This window comes from Lacerta agilis, chromosome 13 (genome assembly GCF_009819535.1).
Source record: "Lacerta agilis isolate rLacAgi1 chromosome 13, rLacAgi1.pri, whole genome shotgun sequence".
NCBI classification, from domain to species: Eukaryota; Metazoa; Chordata; class Lepidosauria; order Squamata; family Lacertidae; genus Lacerta; species Lacerta agilis.
Genome location: NC_046324.1, coordinates 33,829,073 through 33,852,533, shown reverse-complemented (window position 1 = coordinate 33,852,533; position 23,461 = coordinate 33,829,073). Strand labels below are relative to the sequence as shown.

Genomic DNA, 23,461 nt, shown 5'->3' with positions numbered 1-23,461 from the left:
TGGGAATTCAGGGAAGCCTTTTACCCAACCTGATGGGTAGCTCAGGAGTTGTATCCAACTAATGTTCAAAAGATTCATATACCACTTGACTGTAGGAAGTTTACAAAGAGAATAAAACCCTGAGATCACTAGTAAGAACAAAACATAGAAAAAAACCAACAAACCATAAACGTATCAGCATTCTAAATATCTGGGTAAGCTTGTCTAAACGTTTTCAGCAGGTGCCAAAGGCAGTACAGTGAAGACGTCTGCCTGACATCAATCTTTTAGTGTGGCAGCTCCTACACTTTGGAACTCCTTGCCTATTTATTTATTTTTTAATCTGTGTAGATCCAACCTATGTGCCAGGGATGGAGGAAAGAGAAGTGAAGATTGCAGCTACCTCACCTGACACTATTCCATTCTGGAGTTCTCAAGAGGTCTCTAGCTGGGCCCTGCAGAAAGAAGTTGTTGGGCAAGACGGAGATTTGTCTGATTCAGAAGAGCTCTCCTTACCTGTGATTGTGTACGGGTAATAGTTCCAGGCCTTCTCTGTGATGTAGAATATTCGTGGCGTCACAGCACGAGCCCAGCTAGGCAGCTTGCTAATGGTGGGACAGCACAGCATAAAGGGGAAAGCAGAGGAAATCTTAAAATGGGCATGTCTAAGCCCAAGTAGGCAAGTCTTTAAAACCCAAAAGGGATGTGTAAGTGCTGTAGCTCAGGAGGTAGAGTATCTGCCTTGCATTCATAAAGTCCCAGGTTCAATCCCCAGCGTCTTGTTAAGGGTAGGGAAAGACCTCTGTTCAAAACCCCGGAAAGCACAGAAGATAAACCGAGGCAGAGAAACTGTAAAGCACCAGGGACTTTGCATTGCAGACTCTGACAGTTAAGGCCCAGGCCACTTATTCTAACAGTGTTTTTGTCTGGCTTGAATAAGTCCTTGTACTCTGATATTGCCTGTTGCTTAGCTGGAAAGGGGACAGAGAGAGGTGTGGGCATGTATGTAGAAACTACTGTACCAAGGTAACATTTACATCCATTGCTCTGCAAATTTTTGCCTCAGGTCTCACACACCGCTGACATGTGGCCCTTGGAAGGTTCTCTAGAAGGAAATATGGCCCTTGGGCTTAAAAATCCCTTCCCCACCCAACAGCCAAATGCTTCCATGTGGCTGGAAGGAATGGCTGAGCACAGACACAAGTTTGTAGCACCTGGGGCAGTGAAGGGAGAGGGAAGACACAGAGGCGTAGGAAGCCGACGTGCACCTGGGGGCGAGGCATTGCTACGTAGCGTGCATGCGCAGTGTCGCTATGTAATGACGCTGCGCATGCACGCTACGTAGCGGGTTGCTGGCGCCACCGCCAGCAAACCGAAGCGAGCTGCAGAGCAAGGCTTTTTACTGGGCAGCTTGGGAGGTGCCATTGCCCCGCTGCCCGGTAAAAAGCCTTGCTTCGCAGCTTGCTTGCTTACCTGCTTGGCGCTTTGCTTCGTTCCTTCCTGCTCCGGCTGCGGGTGGAAGCAAGGGGCAGGCCAGGGAGGGGCGTCAGCGGCCCAAGAGAAGTGTCCCCTCCTGCCCCTCTCCTCCGCCCACAGCCCGAGTGGGAAGGAAGCAAAGTGCCGAGCGGGTAAGCAAGCAAGTCGCGGAGTGAGGCTTTTTACCGGGTGGCGGGGCAACAGTGCCCCCTGCCTCCCAAGCCTACAGCGAGCCTGGGGAAAGGGGGAGAGCTTTGCCGGAGGCCCGGAAGGTCTGTCATGGCTGTCGCTCGCTGTAGGCTTGGGAGTCGTGCCGAGTGTCACCCTCCCCCAGGGTGGCACCCAGGGCAGACCGCCCCCACCGCACCCCCTTGCTCCGCCCCTGGGAAGACAGGAGAGTTCCTTTCTCACTGTGCCGTGAAGGGCTCAGTGGGGGAGATGCTGGCTGGCTCTTGCGTCAGTTTAGAGCACCAGCTGAAATCTCACAGGCTTTCCTGCAAACGGATCAAGCGATGTGGCACCCAAACTGTGGTGTGGAAAAAGGCAAGGGCCCCTCCATCCCAACTGCTTTGATTAGATTCTGCGCTCTATAAATAGCATCCCCCGAGAGGAGAATCGTGAGAATGCTGTCTAAAAATACCGCCCCCTCTTGCACGGATGGCTCCCGCAGCAGCTACTGTAAGCAGCTTGCTCCCCAGCGGTGCAGTGAGACAAGTCCACGCAGCCAAAGCTGTCTCTGAAACACACGTTCTGAGCCAATGGGCAGTTGGGCAAAAGGGGACGGGTCTCGGCAGCCTAGGAGGGAAGCTTGCAGTAAGGGAGGTGCATATGAGTGTGTGGAAGCAAGGGGAAGAAAAGAAAGGGAGGGGCTGCCTGCCTGATCCATTATGCCGGGATCATTTGGAAACAAGGGGATTTAGCCTTGCTGAAGCTTATAAGCATTGCCTATTTTCAGCTGGGTGGGTGGAATGACAAGTGAAACTATTTGTAAGACCAAGTACATGGGCAAGCCAAGATGTTTTGCCATCCTGAGCATGTCAGAGAGCCAGACCAGAGCCTCTGCTTGGAAAGATGTCTGTAGCAGCTGTTGGTTTTGACGAATGGTAAGGGTTAGGCAACATGGTGCTGGACTACAACTCCCACCAGCCCCAGTGTTTGGGGTGATGGCTATTGCAGTCCAGCAACATCAGCGGCAGCGTATCTGTGTTGTATGCAACAGGGTCCCAGGTTCAATCCCTGGCATCTCCAAGCAGAGCTAGGAAAGTCTCCTGCCTAGAAACCCTGCAGAGCTGCTGCCAGTCAGTGTAGGCAATGCTGAGCTAGATGGACTTGGCTTGGTATAAGGCACTGGCAGCTTCTTGTGTTCTTACCCCATGCTAACATCACCTGTGCAAACTGCACACATGCAGATGCACAGGCACACACACTTCCAGTCACGTTCAGCATAACCACCAGCAACACAAGGCAGAGATTTGTTTAGCAGCAGTAGCAGAAAGGAACAAGGAAATTATAGGAAAGCACAGTAACTTCCTCATTCCACTCTGCTCTGGTGTTTCTAAGCCAGACATCACTGGAAGTCAGCCAAAGGAGCCAGCATTCCACTAACTGGCTCATCAATGGGCTGAGAGATAGGGCTGAAAGGCAGCTCTCTGCAGGTGGCTACAGCAGCTGCCACAACTCATGGCTGCTACTGTCACAGAGAGGCTTCTTTCCATGTGCAAGCTTTATGTAGAGCTCACATATGAACCAGGGTCACAGCGACAGGCAGCAACTACCACCACCAAGTCAGCTGGACTCTCCCACCAAGATTTACAGAGAAAGGGGATTATTCCAAGGAAAGGCTGTAGCTTAGTAACAGGGCATGTTTTGCATACAGAAGGTCCCAGCAACTGGCATTCAGAGGCATACTGCCTCTGTCAGTGGAGGCAGAACACAGATGTTGTAGGTTACTAGAGATGTGCTGATGGGAGTTGGAGTTGAAAAATTCTGTGAACTTGGGTTCCTCTAGGTCAGTGTTCTTCAACCATAGGTCCCCAGATGTTGGTGAACTACAACTCGCATGGTCCCTATTAGCTAAGCTGGCTATGAATGATGGGAGTTGTAATCAAGAACATCTGGGGATATTTCAAAAATCTCATATGGAGGAGCAGTTTGAGAACAAAACGTGGGAGCATGGCCTTGTGGTTAAAGTTTACAAGGATTTATATTTCTTAGTGGCAGGAGATCATCAGATTTCCTGCTCAACTGGTTCTCTGCGTTCTAATGGCTTTTCTTTGTCTCACCAAATGCCAAGATTTAACTGTTATTGTCTCTTGGTGAAACTTTCCTCTGCTCTATCCAGTTCTCTGGAATTAATGTCTACAAAATAGAGAAAAATAAAATAAAATAAAAAATTCCTTCCAGTAGCACCTTAGAGACCAACTAAGTTAGTTCTTGGTACGAGCTTTCGTGTGCATGCACACTTCTTCAGATACACTGAAAATAGAGATATTTTCAGATACACTGAAAATAGAGAGGCAGAGCAGCCTTTTCCCAACATGGTGCCTTCAACCTGCCAAAGACAGACAACTAGACAATGCTGCAATCCAGTGGTCAGCAACATTTTACAGCCATGGGCTGGCCCACCGTCTCTCAGACCATGTGGTGGGCCGGACTATATTTTTTTGGGGGGGGGGAAATGAACAAATTCCTATGCCCCACAAATAACCCAGAGATGCATTTTAAATAAAAACAAACATTCTACTCATGTAAAAACACCAGGCAGGCCCCACAAATAACACAGAGATGCATTTTAACATTCTACTCATGTAAAAACACGCTGATTCCCAGACCGTCCGCGAGCCGGATTGAGAAGGCGATTGGGCTGTATCCTGCCCCCGGGCCTTAGATTGCCTACCCCTGCTCCAATCTCTGGGGGGGGGGAGCAAGCAAGGTACAGGATCACACACCCACACCCACACCCACCTCTATTCTGCCTTGTGTATGCATTGTAGGAAACCCTGACCAGCATCCAGTTTTTGCAAAGTGCAAATGTTTCAGGACAGTGTGGACTTTTTAAACAGAAGGATACTGTCACGGAGACAAGCCTGGATCGGGAGAGGAGCGTGGGAGGAGGATCAGTGAGGGAAAGCAGCAAAACAGACAGGCAGGGGGAGGGGGCGAGGTATCGAGAACCGGGCCCATTAATCTCAACAGATACGTCCGACGATGATGACAGCAATCTCTTAGAGGTATCGCCAGAAGAAAGGGGGAGTGCTGATGTCAGTAATAAACAGGGGGAGGGGAGCAAAAGCGGGAAGAAGAGATTCACGCGTCACTTCCGGAGCACCAAGGGGTTATTGTGTTGGAAAAGGCGCGTAACGGAAGATAGCAGTTAGGATGTTTGTTTTAATGGAGTGTAGACGTGAATTATAGCTCTGTAATTAGTAAGGACAATAAAATGCTTTCAAAAGCGAGAAACGAGCCGGCTGTTATCCCACCGCAACACCAAAGGCAAGGTTGCCGTGACAACACATCCTAACTCCACTGCGTTGCTGTGGGACTGTTGGAAAGGAGACATGGAAGGGGTCGAAGAGAAGCTGAAAGCTGCGAGGGCCAGCTGGGAGATTCAAGCCAAGGAAGCAATTTTGAAAGTTCGGCAGGAAGGAGAAGCCAGAGCTGATGATTTGGAAGAGATAAATAAGCGTTCTGAGCTTCGAGTTGCCAAACTGGAGGAAGATTTACGAGATCTTCAAATTAGGCTTGATGAGGCTCGCAAGACCGGTGGAAGAGGAGCCACAGCAGTGGTGACTCAGAGGCAACAGCTGGCATCAGTGAGTAAGTTTGATGGGGACCCCAGGGGATATTTGGGGTTCAGGACTGAGGTTGATTATGCCCTGAGGGTGAGAGGGAGAGACTTTGAGACTGATGCTGAGAAGGTAGCCTTTATTATTTCACACATGACGGGGTCAGCGAGAGAATGGGTACGCCCACTTTTGGCAAGTAACAACCCAGCGCTTGGGAATCTCCAGGATTTTTTGGATGCCATGGCGGCTCATTACACAAGTGACATTGATCAAGAGATAACAAAGCAGGAACTCATGAGTCTCAGACAAGGGAAAGGGACAATGAGAGATTATGTGGCTAAATTTACCCTTCTCTGTCATAGACTGGGATGGGAGATTTTAGCCCCACAAACTGAAGCGTTCTTTCAGCAGGGGCTGAACCCGGAAATTTTGGATGAAATAAGCAGGGGACCGAAACCCAAGGATACGGATGCTTATATCAAACTGGCTCTGCAAGTGGGGGTTCGGCAGGAACTAAGGGAATGGGAAGGGCGAAATGTACCGGGCAGTAAGACATTCCATGCTTACAGGAGGCCTTCCCAGGGTGTTCAGCCGGTTCAGGGAAACAGGCAGCATCTGCCCCCCGAAGAGCCAATGGAAATCGGTCGTTGGGACACAAGAGAAAGCCTCAAAGAGAAACCTCGCAGGGAGCTGCTAAGCAAGGGGGAGAAGGAGACGCGCAAATGCTTTGTGTGTGACAGGACGGGACACCTAGCCCGTAATTGTTCGCAGAAGCGAGTGTGGCAAGGGATGGCAGCGGCTGCGGGGCAGGAGGCGAGTGGGGAAGCACAGGAGCAGGGAGACGCCAAACGCCTGGTTGGGAAAAAGAGAGGAGCAGACCGACCAGGCGGCACGCAAGTAAACCCCCCACAACAGCCGAGTGCAGTGACTCCAAGGGAGCCCAGGCCGGGAATTGTGCTGATGGTACGGCTGGAATTGCCAAACGGGTACCCCCTAGAGGTAGAAGCTCTACTAGATTCGGGCAGCTCAGCCTCTTTCATGTCCGAAAGCTTCGCCAAGGCCCACCAGATCCATTTACTGCCTTTGGATTTTCCCCTGGTGGTGACCACAATTGATGGGAGAGAGCTGCTGGGGGGCCAAGTGAGACATCAGACACCGCCCATGAGGATGAGCGTCTCGAGGCATCAGGAAGTGATTGCTTTCAATGTCACACACCTGTCCGGAGCGCCAATCATATTGGGCATGAGCTGGTTAGATCTTCACGATCCGGTCGTTGCCTGGCACCAGAGGTCGCTCACCTTCGGATCTTCGCATTGCACGGAGAATTGCCTGATGGAGGTGGAAACGTCGGAGACGGAGGGGAGGAACGCCACGGTACGGTTGGAAGACTCCAGGGGAATTCCACCACAGTATGAAGATTTCAAGGAAGTGTTCAGTGAAAAGGAAGCCAACAGACTGCCCCCCCATAGGCCGTATGATTGTCAAATTGAGTTGCTGCCGGGGGCAAAGTTGCCTGCAGGAAAGTTGTATTCTATGTCGGAGCAGGAGTTGCAGGAGCTGAAGGAATTCCTCACACTGAACTTGGAAAGGGGATTCATTCGAGAATCCAAAGCGGTGGGAGGAAGTCCGATTTTTTTCGTGGACAAGAAAAATACGGCACAAAAACGCCTTATTTGCGACTACAGGATCTTAAACTCGCGAACGAAACCGACCGCCTTTCCGATGCCCAGGATCGACGACTTGTTGGCGGCAGTGCGTAAGGGGAAGATTTTCACGAAGTTGGACTTACGAGGAGCTTACAACCTCATAAGGATCAGAGAAGGAGATGAGTGGAAAACAGCTATGTTTACCCCGTTTGGCACCTACGAATATACAGTGATGCCTTTTGGCCTCCAGGCGGGCTCACACACCTTTCAAGCCTTTATGCACCATGTGCTGGGTCCCTTGTTGTACCGGAGCTGTGTATGTTTCTTGGACGATATCTTGGTTTATTCGGAAAATGAGAAGCAGCATGAGCAGCATGTGAGACAGGTGTTGCAGAAGTTGAAACAGCATCAACTGTATGCGAAGCTGGAGAAATGCCAATTTCATGTGCGGCAAGTGGACTTTCTGGGGTACAGGGTGTCGGACAAAGGTCTGGCAATGGACGGGGAGAAGGTAAAGGCAGTGTTGGATTGGAAAACACCCAAGACCAGAAAAGATGTACAACGCTTCATTGGGTTCAGCAATTTCTACCGCAAGTTCATCAGGAATTTTGCGCAGCTCACTAGCCCAATAACCGACACGTTGAGTACTAAGAAGAAGTTTCAGTGGACTCCAGAGGCGCAGGAGGCGTTTGAGCAGTTACGCAAGGTATTCGCCTCAGAGGAACAGCTGCTGCACCTCGACGCGGAGCGGCCCATACGCATGGAAACTGATGCGTCGGACAGGGCGGTAGGAGCGGTACTGCTGCAACAGGATGCAGCAGGCGACTGGAGACCTTGTGCGTTTTTCTCAAGAAAACTCAGCAAATCGGAACGCAACTACACCATCTGGGATAAGGAGCTGTTGGCCATTGTAGCGGCGCTCAAAAAATGGAGGCATTTCCTTATCGGAGCCCGCCATCAGATCCAGATCTACACGGATCACAAGAATCTGGAGTACTGGAGAACAGCCAGAGTGCTCAACCAGAGACAGCTCAGATGGGCGGAATTTTTTGCCGACTTTGATTTCAGGATCCATTATGTCCCGGGGGACAAGAATGCGAGGGCGGACGCCTTGTCTCGCAAGCCGCAGTACCTAGAGGACGAGGGAGTGCCGGAGGAGAGACATGTGATGCCACCCAGCCGATGGCAGTGCGCTGGAGCCAGGGATCAAGAGTCTCTCATACGACGTCTAACTAGGGAAGATGCGTTTGCGCAGCAGAAATTCAAAGACCTTCAACAAGGTACAGGGGTGGAAGACGGCTTCGTAGCCAAGGATGAACTGTTGTTCTACAAGGGAGCATTATATGTTCCGGGCGATCACTTGAGGGCTAAGGTTCTCAAGCAACTGCACGATAGCCCTTCGGCAGGGCACCCGGGACAGCAAAAGACCTTGCAGTTGGTCACCAGGGATTTCTGGTGGCCAGGGGTGCAGGAGGACGTCAAGGCTACGTGCAAGCTTGTGATTTGTGTCAACGGGTCAAAAGTGACAATAGACCCCCTGCCGGACTGTTGCATCCCATGCCCACCCCGGGGAGGCCATGGGAGATGGTGTCCATTGACTTCCTGACAGATCTGCCGGCGTCGAAGGGCAAGACGGCAGTGTTAATCGTAGTGGACATGCTCACCAAGATGTGCCATTTTGTGGCTTGTCCCAGGGCGGTGTCGGCAGAGGAGACAGCCAGGTTGTTTGTAGACAACGTTTTCAAGCTGCATGGAGTACCATCGAGGGTCGTGAGCGACAGAGGCCGCCAATTTACGTCGCGGTTCTGGCGCAAGCTCATGGAGCTCTTGGGTGTGGAACTCAACTTGTCGACGGCCAGGCACCCGCAAACGAATGGACAGGCAGAGAGGGCCAATGCTATACTGCAGCAGTACCTACGTTGCTACGTTAGCCGACGACAGACGGACTGGCCAAAGTTCCTAGCTTTAGCGGAATTTGCCTATAATAACTCAGTTAATGTTTCCACAGGGATGACACCCTTTCTTGCGAACTATGGAGGACATCCGAAGTCGTTCCCGAGGGGAGAGGATCGGGGCCCGAGTGTGCCAGCGGCAGAAAATTTTGCGGAGGAGATGCTCCAACTGCACGAGCAACTCAAGAGCACGCTGGACAGGGCCAAAGAAGCCTATAAGAGGGCTTCGGATCAGCATCGGAGGGAGGGGGAGGCCATCAGGGTGGGGGACAGGGTGTGGTTGTCCTCCAGGGGGCTGCCCACCAGAAGCAGGTGCAGGAAGTTAGAGCACAGACGTTTGGGACCCTTCCAGGTAGTGGGCCAGGTCAATCCCGTAGCCTTCAAGCTGAGGTTGCCTGAGGACATGAGAATTCACCCCGTGTTTCACAGAGCGCTGTTAACACCATACAGGGAAGGGCACCCTTATCAAGGGGAAGGGGGGGTGACAACAGGGCCTTCAGTGGAGGAAGTGGGGGCAGGCAATGAGGCCACTGAGATCCTCGATTCCCGGTGGAGGGAGGGGCAGGTGGAATACTTGGTAGCCTGGGAAGGGGAGGACCCCGAGAACAACACATGGATGCGCCATGATAATATTCAGGAGGAATACCTCAAGGCTGAATTCCATGCGTTATACCCACAAAAGCCAGCCCCACCGGGGTATGAATGTTGGCAGGGACATCAGGAGGAGGGCATGGGGGACCAAGGGTCCAGAGGAGGGGAGGAGGCAGAGGAACCCCATCCAGACTGGTCAGAGGAGGAGGTGGACGAGGTAGTGTCATTCGCACCCTTTACGACGGAACAGTGGAAGACAGTGTTTGAGTCGGATGAAAATGAGGACACAGACTTCCTGGGGTTTGTCACTCCACCGCGCACGGAACAGTGGCAGCATGGGAACGGGGAAGTGGAGAATGTTAGCACGATCATACACCATCCGCTTGAGTCCAGCGACTCCGGGGAGGAAGGGGGCTTGGAGGAGGGAGTGGATGTCACGGAGACAAGCCTGGATCGGGAGAGGAGTGTGGGAGGAGGATCAGTGAGGGAAAGCAGCAAAACAGACAGGCAGGGGGAGGGGGCGAGGTATCGAGAACCGGGCCCATTAAGCTCAACAGATACGTCCGACGATGATGACAGCAATCTCTTAGAGGTATCGCCAGAAGAAAGGGGGAGTGCTGATGTCAGTAATAAACAGGGGGAGGGGAGCAAAAGCGGGAAGAAGAGATTCACGCGTCACTTCCGGAGCACCAAGGGGTTATTGTGTTGGAAAAGGCGCGTAACGGAAGATAGCAGTTAGGATGTTTGTTTTAATGGAGTGTAGACGTGAATTATAGCTCTGTAATTAGTAAGGACAATAAAATGCTTTCAAAAGCGAGAAACGAGCCGGCTGTTATCCCACCGCAACACCAAAGGCAAGGTTGCCGTGACAGATACGCTTCTCACCCTTTTGGTATATATAACAGGGATGGGAAAGCTTTCTCAGCCTGAGGGCCACACCCCCTTATCGGGAATCTTCTGGGGGGCATGTGCCAGTGGTGGGTGGAGCCAGAGGCAAAACTAGGTGAAGCAATTAATGTGATTCTTACCTTTGTACAGCTGGCTACATTCTAACTGCACAAAGCCCAAGTTTTCTGTACCTCCAGGAAGCTAGAGGTGTTATCACAGTTTAAGGACACATTTCAGGTAGAAAAGAAACACTCAAGAAGGGCAGCCAGTGAAGGGTGTGGCTTGGGGAATGTCCCAAGGGCCAGACAGAGCAGTCTGAAGGGCCACATTCAATCCCAGAGCCGAGATTCTAGCTACTGTAGGTATGCATAAATTTTTGCCATCTAACAAAGCCTAAAAAGAGGGAAGGTCACCGAGGCAAAGAATCACAACATTTGGGGCGGTCACTGAGAAGGCCCTTCCTTTTGTCCCTGTCAGCCGAGCCACCTCCACATCCAGTCATGACACAGAGAAGGGCCTCTCTGCCAGATCTTAGGGTCTAGGAAGTCCTTCACACTCAGCTGTGTGCATACACTAACGTGCCCCACTCCATTGACAGGTATGCCTGCATTGCAGAGAGCACCTTTGTGAGGAACGGGGTCAAGCCAAGCAGAGACAGCTCCGTAGGTGTCAGAAGTGAACAAGGGGAGGGGGAGGGCTATGCCTTTTGTCTCCAGCGGTTTTCAAACAAAACCCAGTCTTGAGTAATTGTCAGAATCCATGACAAGTTAATTGGAAAGCGAAGAACAAATGGGGAGAACAGCAAAACACTGAATCAGCAAGGTACAGCTGGTGGGTGGAGGGGGGGGATGATAAAGCTCAGTGGCAGATCATGTGTTTTGCATGTGCAAACTCATACCCCACTGGCTAAAAGGACACTGACCTTTAATCTGAGCATGGGCATCCACATGGGATGGGAGAGCTCCCCTCCCAGAAGAACCACAATTCCCAGATCTTCAGCTTTCATTGTGCAAAATGAAAAAGCTTGGCCACATCCGTACCACGCATTTAAAGCACTGTGTTATTTTTTTCCTCTCTTTTTTAGAACCATAATACTACAGGGGCCCCAACTGCATGATACGTGTAAAGCAGTATTGTACTACTTTTAAACAGTCACGGCTTTCCCCTAAAGAATCCAGGAGCTTTAGAGTTGTTGTTGTTGTTCAGTCGTTCAGTTGTGTCCGACTCTTCGTGACCCCATGGACCAGAGCACGCCAGGCACGCCTATCCTCCACCGCCTCTCGCAGTTTGGCCAAACCCATGTTAGTAGCTTCGAGAACACTGTCCAACCATCTCATCCTCTGTCATCCCCTTCTCCTTGTGCCCTCCATCTTGGGTCTTTTCTAGGGAGTCTTCTCTTCTCATGAGGTGGCCAAAGTACTGGAGCCTCAACTTCAGGATCTGTCCTTCTAGTGAGCACTCAGGGCTGATTTCTTTGAGAATGGATAGGTTTGATCTTCTTGCAGTCCATGGGACTCTCAAGAGTCTCCTCCAGCACCATAATTAGAGCTGTTAGGAGACCCCTATTCCCTGCCTAGAGTGGTTTAGCAGGCAATTCCTCTTCCTAGGGAAGTCTTGAGAATTCTAGCTGTCTGAGGGGTCTCCTGACAACTCTCAGCAACTCTTAACAAACAATAGTTCCCAAGGTGCTTTGAGGGAAGCTATGACAGTACAAAGTGGCATCAGAGTGGTTTAAATGTATAGTGCTTTTTAGAGCGCTTAAAAAAATATTGTTTGGTTCTGGTTGTGTTTCTCCTCGGGTGGAACGATGGGAGATAATAATCTCAGATCAGGATTTCTTAAAATAAAATAAAAACCCATCCCAAAACCACACACACAAAGATAATAACACAAGCCACTGGCTGGCTTCTCACCTGGAGAGGTGCACCCGTTTTTCGGTGAACTGGCCACGGCCGTGGACAGGGTCTTCGTGGGGCTCATTCTTCACCACTTCGACACCTTCCCCTTTGTCGCTCTCTTGGTGGCTGTGCTTGCTGATGGTGTACAGCTGCCCAACACGGTACTGTTAAGGAATTACAAAAGACTGTCATCTTGTGATAGTGTGCACAGCTCAAGAAGCCAAGTGGAGGGGGCCCTGAGTGGGGAACACTGAGAGCCCCTCTGCCTGCCATTCTCTCAGTCATACAAACTCTGCCTTGCCTAAAGCCGGACTGGCCTGTTGAGATCTGAGACTCAACACAGCGGCATTCCCATTATTTCCAATGTGTGGATGTAAGTGCTATTCCTTAAATGGCCAAAATGGCCTCCTCTGCACACAAAAGGGAAGGGGACACCAAACTTGGAGGAACCCATAAGTTCAATATACAGTCTGCCCTTCTCTAAGCTTCCTAACTTCCCCTTCTGTCCAAAATCTATAATACACTATGTGAATAATGGCCTACACTAGAGAGTTATCAGACGAGTTACCGGGACAATATACCAAGAATGTTTGACCACTCTAAGCTGAAATCATTTTACCTGGGAGTAAATCAATAAGACTTACTTCTTCTTCTCATATATATATATATAGAGAGAGAGAGAGAGAGAGAGAGATTTCTGATTGTACAAAAACACATGTGTTATCTCTTTTTTCAAGTTGTGTTTTCTACAATTCAGTTTCATTTGTTGTGAGACATTAGTGATACATAAAATGTTAAGTTGTGAAGGAAAGGGTGGGGAGGGAAAGATGGGTGGGGTGGTTATGTTAATTAGACTTCTAAGTAAATATGTATAGGATTATGCTATAAAATACCACACTATTTTTAAAGCTTTCCTTCTTTTGGGGGGACTTTTTTTTAAATAGCTCTAAACAGTTTTATGGGGTTTAGGGTTTTTTGCAAGATGCTTCCCTGTTAATTTGTCTTTTAAAACTGCTTTCATCTGGGTATGATCCCAAACCTAGCAAATGTTCTATTTTTTTTTACAAATTCCACCTCTGTGCCCCCACAAGCCTCTTCAACTGAACCAAGAAATCTTATCTGGAGTTTTACCACAAGAACGAAACATGTAGGAAATGAGATGCTAAGTACCTAACACCCACCCACTCAATCATCTGGCAAAATCTTTGCAAGCTCACACTCCCAACTTTATCTAAAAGCATGCAGTAAAAAAGTATGTATGTACACATCTATTATTTTCCTGCTCCTTGCAGTAAGAAGAATAGCTCATCGGGGTCAAGGGTAGATGAAACCTTTTCTTCCGAACATTGAGCTTTCAATTCATGCATAGATATACATATATAGGTAAAGGGACCCCTGACCATTAGGTCCAGTCGCGGGCGACTCGTGGGGTTGCGGCGCTCATCTCGCTTTATTGGCCGAGGGAGCCGGTGTACAGCTTTTGGGTCATGTGGCCAGCATGACTAAGCCGCTTCTGGCGAACCTGAGCTGCGCACAGAAATGCCATTTACCTTCCCGCCGGTGTGGTACCTATTTATCTACTTGCACTTTGATGTGCTTTCGAACTGCTAGGTGGGCAGGCACTGGGACTGAGCAATGGGAGCTCACCCCGTCATAGGGATTCAAACCGCTGACCTTCTGATCGGCAAGCCCTAGGCTCTGTGGTTTAACCCACAGCGCCACCCGCGTCTCTTTCTCTCTCTCTCTCTCTCTCTCTCTCTCTATATATATATATAGTTATTCAGGATCATTTGAATGTGGCAACTTGAAACAGTTCAGCTCAGGCTAAGCTTTACCTGCATTTATTTCATTTTTAAAGCACTTCCCCACACAAGGCACACAAAATGGTGCATACAAAAGGAAGGCTATGTCCACACCATACACTGGAAGTATGTGGTTCCGTCATCTCCCAACATCCCTGACCAGTGGCCATGTTGGCTGAGAACATAGTCCTGGGCAAGGTGGGCCTTGGACTTGATCCAGCAGCCAGGCTCTTCTGACGATCTTATGGTGGACGAAACTCTTCCTGGTCTAGCCTTTCCTCTGCATTGTGAACTGTAAGCTCTTGGGAGGCAGAGACCCTGCCCTCTTGTATTCTGGCGTGCACACTGAGAGCACTACATTACTAAATCAAACAAACAAGCAAGCAACAACGGAGGAAACTTCTCTTGGCTTCCCTGCACCCAGCCACCATTTCATGGATCTGACCAGGGAGGACCACTTTCTGGAAAACAGGAGGCGTGATGTGTAGTGCACAGCACTGAAGACAGATCACCCAAGTGCTGGCAACAGAGCCAGGGCAGATAAGGAAAGAGCATGCTGCACACCAGACTCCCAAAGTGCCTCAGCAGAGCCTGGGAATGTCCTGGTCTCAGTAAGGGCTGTTCTGCACGCATGGGAGAATCCATCCTGCCTGGAGAAGGTCACGGCTGGGGCACTTTGGGGAAGCCCAGACGGGCTGTGTTTACAGCGAAGAATGACCTTGGCCTGTCCTGAACGGGGAGGCCGCAATTCCCAAGGTAGGAAGGAATCCAGGCACGTGACAACAACGAGAAAGCAGAGTGTGTGTTTGTGTGTGTGTGTGTCAGAGAAAGAGAGAGAAAGTGTGTGTGTGTGTGCTAGAAGCTGTGTACACAGCATACATTTAAAGCACATTTCCCCCCTCCCCAAAGGAAACCTGCAGGGAAATGCAGTTGGCTAAGGATGCTGGGAACTGTAGTTCTGTGAGAGGTGAACTATAGCTCCCAAGACTCTCTTTTTTTTTGCGGGGGATAATGTGCTTTAAATGCAATGTATGTACACAGTCAGAAAGATGCAGAATCAGAGTGGTAGGTTTTGAGGCAGGGGTGGTGCTGCTTTTTTCAGCCTGGGGCTGCATTCACCTCTGGGGAACCTTTTAAGGGCCACATAGCAATTCTGGACAGGACCAAAGGGGGGGAAAAACCCGGCAGAAGCTGGCCAGGTTCTGCACACACAATCCTCTCTACCCTCCATTCAGGGAAGCAAAGGGCACGATTGGGGCTCAAGGACACATTTCAGCCAATTTCAGGGTGCAAGGAAGGGCCTATGAGAGACGTGTGGCTTGGGAGACATCTGGGGGCCAGAGTGAAAGGCCCAGGGGGTAGTATTTGGCCCCTTACTCTTGCTTTATGAGAATATTTTCTCAAATGACAAGACTGTGTATTCACCAGACATTCCCCCCACACACACACACACAACACACAAACACACACTCCACAAACCGGCAACCACACTGTAGTCACAAGGCTAACGAGGCAACATAATGCTGCTACCATCCTTAGGAGCACCAGATGAGAATGTAGTTGGGATGCTGGAAGGAGCATGGGAAGCTAGGAACTGAGTCAGACGCTTGGTCAACCTAGTCCAGTACTATCTACACTGACTGGCAGCAGCTCTCCAGGATTTCAGACAGTGTTCTCTCCTGGCCTTGCCTGGAGATGTCAGGGATGGAACCAGGGATCTTCTGCATGCAAAGCAGATGTCCTGTCACTGAGCTGCAGCCTTTGCCTGCAATGTCTCCATCAGCTTGGGCTGGTTAATGGCTCTCTCCCACCTATTTAGACTGGGGCTGCATCTCTCCACTGGTCCTATGCACATGGAACAGCAGCACCTGGAGCCATGGATTCCTGGTTTTGACCTGACTCAGCCTTCTGGGCTCTGGGCTTCCGTTTGACGGCTGCATACGGCTCAGTTCCAACAATTGCACAAACTACAGCTATTCCTTTGGGGGGTGGGGTGCAGCACATTCAGTTCTTGTGCAGTCCTGGAAAACGGAAAGTCATCCAACCACAGCGGCTTGATATTTGCATGTGTGGGCCTGGGTAACTATGGAAAAAAACTCACCCGTCAAATTCAGCTCTCCAAGGGATCGGCTCAACCTGAAGCTCCCCAGACTAATATTCTCCTGTCTCGTTCCTCTCCGACAGCAACTCCCCTCTTATGCAGCTTCCCGTTAAAAAGATAACCTTTTAAAGTACTGTAGTCGGTGTGTTGTTTCCTTATGGCTTTCCATGGTGTGATTGACTTATTTAAAAGAGATGGTTTCAAAAGCAAGGCTGGCGAGGGTGTCTGGCTGGCCTGGGGAGAGTCCTGAGGGCCAAGCAGAGAGGAATGGAGGGCCGGATTTTCCCCTCTGTAGCCTGCGAGGGATTTTCACTCAGTTGTACAGCATGTCCTTTGCATGCAGTTGGTTCCAGGTTCAATCTGTGGCATCTCCAGGTAGGGCTGCAAGAGAGCCTCTTGTCTTGAGACCCTGGAGAGCTGCTGCCAGTCAGTGTAGACTGAGCTAGACAGATCCGTATAAGGCAGCTTCTTGTGCTTCCTAGGTTCCCCATCCCTACCATACAGAGGTGTTTGCGGTCCACTAACTAAATACGAGTTGTTGTTTTTTTGCAGACATGGAAAAAGCAAAGTAGAGGCTGGTTTATTGACTGCCAGAAAACACTTACAGGAGGGGGATAGTTTCTGCAAGGTAAACACTGGTGCCGGGGAAGCGATCAGGTTCCAGCAAATTCTGAATATGCTAGCTGGGGCTGTTTGCTCAGCCCCGACAAAAAAAAAGAGAATGGCAGCTGTGTTGAAATGAGCTACTTTTAGCCTGCCATACGGATGAGAAAGAGGGAGCTGAATCACAAAACATGCTGTGCAAATCTCAAAGCCGATGTGAGGCCTCAGCCATCAGGGGGAGCCTTGTCCAAGCTGGCTCAGCCCTCAAAAGATGTACTGTAAGTGGAAAGGCCTCTCTAAGTATGAACTGAGTGCCATCCTCTCCCAAAACTTCCAAAAAAAGAAGGGTTTTCAGAGCAGGAGGAGGTGCAATATCCTGGCAGCTTCCAGGTCCAGCTCTGCACATTTAAGAAACCAACTTTGCTGGTAAAGGTTCTAGGGCTGCAACCAGGAGCCACAGGAAAGATCACAGGGACTAGCACCATAGGAAGTACTGCAAATTATTAGGGCAAGTATTATGTATCTGCTCAGACATAACACCAATGTTCCCCAACAATCTGCCCCCTGCTCCCAGTTCTGTCCCAACTCAATTACTGATTTGCATAAAGTATGCCTGTGGAGCAAATGTATGCAAAAATATGGTATATTTTATTACATTTATACCCTTTGCCGCAGCCCCAGCACCCTTCCAAGGAGCTAAAGGCAGCAAATAGGAGTCTTCCCCTACATTTTATCTCCACAACAACCCTGTGAGGTAGGGTTCAGCTGATTATTGGGTCACATACACCCCATATGATTAACATTTAGGATTCATATAGTGCTTTCAAAGGTCAAAAATACTTCATGTTGCATGTATTATTAGTGTAATCTTTACAACGGCTCTTTAAGGTAGACCATTATCGTTATCCCCCATACTGGAGGCTGACATGGAGAGAGTAGACCACCTACAGCCACCTAGTGAATTAATGGCAGCCCATCTTCTCTCTCTGTTTAGGTAAATGTCTGTGGAGGCAATTTACACAGGGAAGCTCTTTCACACAAACGCTTCCCCCCATGTGAAATGGTTAGAGTCCCGTGCAAGGACTGTGGAGCCTCCATGAGGCACAGGACCCCCCCCCCAAAAAAAGTGAATTAAAGTGAGATAGCTATGGAAATATTGACTCTTCTTCTACCTTAAACACAACCAGAATTCTCTCGTTTCTGAGAGTCAACTTGCACGTTGCCTTTGCGTTGGTTTTGTAGATATGTAAGTACAGCTAGAGGAAAACAAACAGAGCATAAAGTAGTAACACAGAGCTCTTACCCTGAGGCTGTATAAACACGGAAGTTTATTCCATTTTCATGACATTTCCCTTACTATTAATTTCCACATTATATTTGAGCTTTCACACAGTGTAAAAGCCACTTCTAGAACTAAAGTGGAATACACTTCAAGTTCAGCACTCTTTTCCACATTGTTTGCAAATGTTTTTTTCTTTTCTTTTCTGGAAGCAATTAACATGGAAATGAGCTCTAAACTTGCATGATATTCCACTATACAGTGGTACCTCGGGTTACATACGCTTCGGGTGACATACTCCACTAACCCAGAAATAACGCTTCAGGGTTAAGAACTTTGCTTCAGGATAAGAACAGAAATCGTGCTCTGGCGGCGCAGGGGCAGCGGGAGGTCCCATTAGCTAAAGTGGTTATTCAGGTTAAGAACAGTTTCAGGTTAAGAACGGACCTCCGGAACAAATTAAGTACATAACCAGAGGTACCACTGTAGTTCCAGAAGTGGCTTTTACATTATGTGAAAGCTGAACTATAATGCTGAACTTAACAGAAATGGGCAAGTTGGGAAAATGGAATAAACTACTATGTGAATGCAGCTTGGAACAAACCAATATGCTAAAATGAATCCTGCATAGAGCTGATTTACAACTACTCTGTTTTTCACACTGCCAAACAACACCATTCATTCAAAAATATTCTGTGGGTTCTCATTGAGTAGATATGCACCTACTCATCCATACCACCCGTCTACTCCCTCTCCATTGACACCAATTGTCCTCCATGGCATCCATTACATAGCCAAATCTGATCAACTTTGAAGTGTGCTGATTGACTAGGAAGCATTCTGCTCACATGATCCCTGACTGGCTAGGACAGCCCTCCAGCTGACTTGGACTGGAGCTGCCACCATCCCTGATCATTGGGGCTGGTGACAGCTGTACCCTAAAACTTTTGGAGGGCACCAGGCTGCAGAACTTTGAGTTTAGGATCATACATCTGACAAATCCCTCTTCTGCCATGAAAATCTCTGGGTGACCTTGGGTCAGTCACTGCCTCTCAGCCTAACCTACCTCACAGGGTTGTTGAGGGGGTTCAATGAGGAGGATGGGAAAACCATGTCCTCCACCTTGAGCTCCTTGGAGAAAAAGGTGGGATGTAAATATCAATCAACCAATCAATAACAGAGGCTGGATGTAGAAGTTATGACCTGTGGAAGAGCTGGGACATACATCAGTCCCAAGTCCTCCATAAAAAACTAGGAATTCTCCTATTGCGCCCCTCCCTTGCTCGCTAGAAACTTAAACGTGACTACTACTTTTTTTGCTTGACAAATAATGTGGGAGGGGGAAGAGGTTCACTTGACAATGTCTTGGCATGCTCATTATTTTATTGTTCTGCTGAAGCTTCTTGTCATCACTCTAACTGCTGGAGAGCTATTATGTGTACTCCATCAAATTGTCAGTGTTATCCGCATGTTAACCTGAAATCACCACTCGCACAGCACATTACTAATCACTGCACTTTCCTGGGGCAGGGCAGAGCTGCAGGGAACCCTTGGACCAATGCAGTGCCTTGTCATCAACATTTATTTTATTTTATATTTATGAGATTTATATACCACCCTTCAACACGAGAGCTCAGGGCGCTTCACAATATAAACATTGCTGTGTCCACAGCAGCGGATGCTTCCAAGAACCCCGCTCCCCATAGGTTAATGAAGCATGGAAAAAGTGGGGTCGCAGCTCAGTGACAGAGTATCTACTTTGCATACAGAAGGCCCCAGCTTCAATCCCTGGCATCTTCAGCCCAACATGAGCAGCGGTTTCTCAGGGAACTGCTGTAGACACTGAACACGGACCAAGCAAGCCACTGGTGCAATAGAAATAGCCTATCATGTAAAGATCCGATGATGTTTGTGTCCATCCTTTGGAGGGAACCAGGCTTAGGAAAAGCCAGTCACCTATGGCCGGTCAAAATTGTCTACAGTAGACCATGGGGAGAAGCTATAAGAAAGCTAGGAATGAAGCAACTTTCTAGTCCTCAGGCCGCATGCATTCAGTTGGACTAGTAAAATCTTCTTGTGCATTAGTAACTTTGGTCAGTGACCACATTTCACCCAACCTCCAGCATCAGAAACTGCCTTATATCCAAGTCAGAATATTTGTCCACAGCACAGAATTCTCTAATTTTCAGCAGCAGATCAGAGTCTTAGGTAGGGAGAGATCTTCCCCACAGATGGCTGCCTGGCCCCATTTATTTGGAGATGCTGGGGATTGAACTGGGGACTTTCTGGGTGTGAGGCATGTGCTCTGGTGCTGAGCCACATTTTCTGCCTGGGGGGTGGGGGTGGGTTGCAATGCTTTCCCTTCCCCAGTATCCCTGAGCCCAGGTCATGCTGCCCTAAGCAACCAGGTTGGCCACGTGAGCGACGAGGTCTGCCACATCCATGCAAATGGTACGAAAACAGTGTTAATTATATAAATGCAAAATGTGCAAATGAACTCTTTCCAAAGAGACAATCAGCCCAGAACAAGCTGTCCGCCTCTTCTGCATGGGATTCATCCTTCTTGGATGGCATCGCTACAGCAGCATTGCACCTTCGTTAGGATCCTTTCCCTAATGGACCAATTTGGCCACTTGCCATTTGCATCTGCTTTGGTGCCAAGGCCACAGCCGCCTCAACCCGTTCCCCATCTTCCTTCTCCTCTGGAATAACACTGAACATGCTTTTGTTGTTCAAAAAGAACAAGTCGATCTGAGCCATTTATCAAACGGCTTCTCCTGAGCAGAGGCTCCAAGCAGCGTAAGCTGGTCCATTTGGGCAAATGGGGCACTGCCCCACCAACCTCAGTCTGTCCTCAGCCAGCCCACACCTGCTCTGCCTTCGTAACTTACAACAGGGCCAGCAGGTGGCACTGGCTGTCAGCTCCCCCCCCCCCCTTATCCTCCATGTTGCCCCTTGTAGGGCAGGGAGGAGAATGGGGACAAACCCAGAATGGTTGGGTCTCTTTGTCTTTGCCTCTGGCACCACCTACTGGTGGTCTTCCTTCTGCCTTCTGCCCTACCAGTCCCAATGTGTACCAGCCACCACTGACTCCAAACTTTCAGCAGCTTGGGGAACATCATGTTGAAGCAATGCAGAAGAGAGAGAAATAAGGGAAGGTGGATGCTTGTAACTGCAGCCACTGCTGACTGAGAGGAAAGTCTTAGATCTAACACCAACTAAACTTGCTAAAATGTATAGGACAAGAAATAAGAAGTGTTGGAAATGTAAAGAAAGGGGAGGGAACTTATATCATATGTGGTGGACTTGTAACAAGGTAAAATCATATTGGGAAATGATACATAATGAGTTAAAGAAAATGTATAAGTACACCTTTGTTTAAAAGCCGGAAGCATTTTTATTGGGTATAGTGGGTGAAGAGATACCAAAGGGCAATCAAAAACTGTTTACGTACGCAACAACTGCAGCAAGAATCCTTTTAGCCCCAAAATGGAAACAACAAGAAATACCAATGAAAGAAGAGTGGAAGATGATGGACTTTGGAAGTAAACTACATTCCTTGTCTGGATATAATGAGTTTCTCCCCCCCCCCCCTTTTTAAAGCAGGTTTCTAATCCTTATGATTGAGCCAAACAAATCCACAACTTGTGAATATATAGATATTAAGATGAAATTTTCAGAAGGCAGAGATGCTTTGCTTTAATCCTGCCTTCCCAATGGCCAACAAGAGCTGAATAAAGGAAGTTCTATGAAAACATAAAAACATAAGAGCAGCCCTGTCAGATCAGGCCAATGGCCCATCTGGTCCAGCATCCTGTTCTCACAGTGGCCAAGCAGATGTCTATAGGAGGACCTGAGAGCAACCATATCCTCTCCACTTGCAATTCATAGCAGCTGGTAGTCAAGAGGCATAATGGCTCTGAAGGTGGAGGTAGATAGTCTTATCCACCCTGAATGTGTCTGAACCCTTTAAATACATCCAAGTTGACGGCCATCACCGCTTCTTGTGGAAGCAAACTTCATAGATTAACTATGCACTATGTGAATAAGTTATTTTCTCTGCCTTGCAAATCTTCCAACAATCAGCTTCAATGGTTGGTCCCGAGTTCCAGCATTGTGAGAGTATGCTTGATTTGCAAAATGTATTCCTGCTGCAGAGCTCTTTTATTTTTTGCAAGGATGTTAGGGTTTGTTAGGCACTAAACATGTACGGCTCTGCCTTCTTGAGTCCTTTGCATTTTGCAGCTGCTAGGAAAGGCACTGGCGTCTGTGTAATGATCTACACAGTTACCAAGGCCTCGTCCCTCCAGGGCAGCCGGTGTACATGCATACAGTACTAGCCTTCTTTAATATGCCTGGCCAGGATACAAATTGACAGGGGTGAAGATGTCTGCCGTGCTTTCTCCTTCTTTGGATAAAGACAGACCACAGATCTTTCAGTTGTATCCAAATAAATCCTACTCAAAGTAAACCTGTTGCAATTAATAGTCCAAAATTATCAATAGCATATTAGTATCATGGCTCCCCTCAAAGAATCCTGGGAGATGTTGTTTGTTAAAGGTACTGAGAGCTGTTAGGACAGTGTTTTTCAACCTTTTTTGGGCAAAGGCACACTTGTTTCATGAAAAAAATCACGAGGCACACCACCATTAGAAAATGTTAACAAATTTAACTCTGTGCCTATATTGACTATATATAAAGTAATTCTCTTGAATAGGAATCAAATAAACACAAAGAAAGTATTTTATAATTAACTTACTTAAGAGCAGGGGTCCCCAAACTAAGACCCGGGGCCGGATGTGGCCCAATCACCTTCTAAATGCTGCCCGCGGATGGTCCAGGAATCAGCGTGTTTTTACAGAATTGGAACCTGTCCTTTTATTTAAAATGCATCTCTGGGTTATTTGTGGGGCATAGGAATTTGTTCATATTTTTTTCAAAATATAGTCCAGCCCCAAGTAAGGTCTGAGGGACTCTAGTCTTGTACCTGAGTGACTTTTTGTGACAAAGACATGAGTGGAGAAGCTCCTGAGACATCCTGACATGATATAATTAACTGCCATGCCACACTTGAGAGCCCAGCCAATGTGGTGTTTCCCTTTTTTGTGATGATCTTGTGCTTTGGGAAGTTCAAAGAGGTTGAACCAGCAAGTGCCAAATAAATGCAAAAGGAAACCTACACATCCTAATTATTCATCATTTATTAGCAAAGTGCTCTCACCCAGCTGAAAGGAGCCAGGCTTGTTATTTCCTCCAAACAGCAAAAGAATTCTTAATTAATTTATGTAGGTTGGAGATTACTGCACTTTGGGAAACATTTCCCTTGAGAGGTTATAGATGCGGTTTTGCATCCGATTTGGTACTGAATCCTCTCTCTCTCCCCCCCCCCCTCCCCGGCCTCCGCCTCGCGCGCGCCATTTCCAAGCCCCCACCCACATCCACCGCCGGCTCCCTCCTCATC

At 48.6% G+C, this 23,461-nt stretch overlaps 1 protein-coding gene across 6 annotated transcripts in view; it reads right to left on the bottom strand.

Moving 5' to 3' along the window:
- The window catches only part of LOC117056544 (cytoplasmic phosphatidylinositol transfer protein 1-like), a 54,325-nt gene that overhangs the window by 12,481 nt on the left and 18,383 nt on the right, over nt 1-23,461 (bottom strand). For all 6 annotated transcript variants that reach the window (XM_033167015.1, XM_033167014.1, XM_033167019.1 and 3 more), the window contains 2 exons: nt 12,231-12,379; nt 496-584 (listed from right to left, as the gene is read on the bottom strand). In XM_033167015.1, coding sequence (XP_033022906.1) covers nt 496-584; nt 12,231-12,379 — 238 coding nt within the window. The remainder of the gene's footprint in view (nt 1-495; nt 585-12,230; nt 12,380-23,461) is intronic.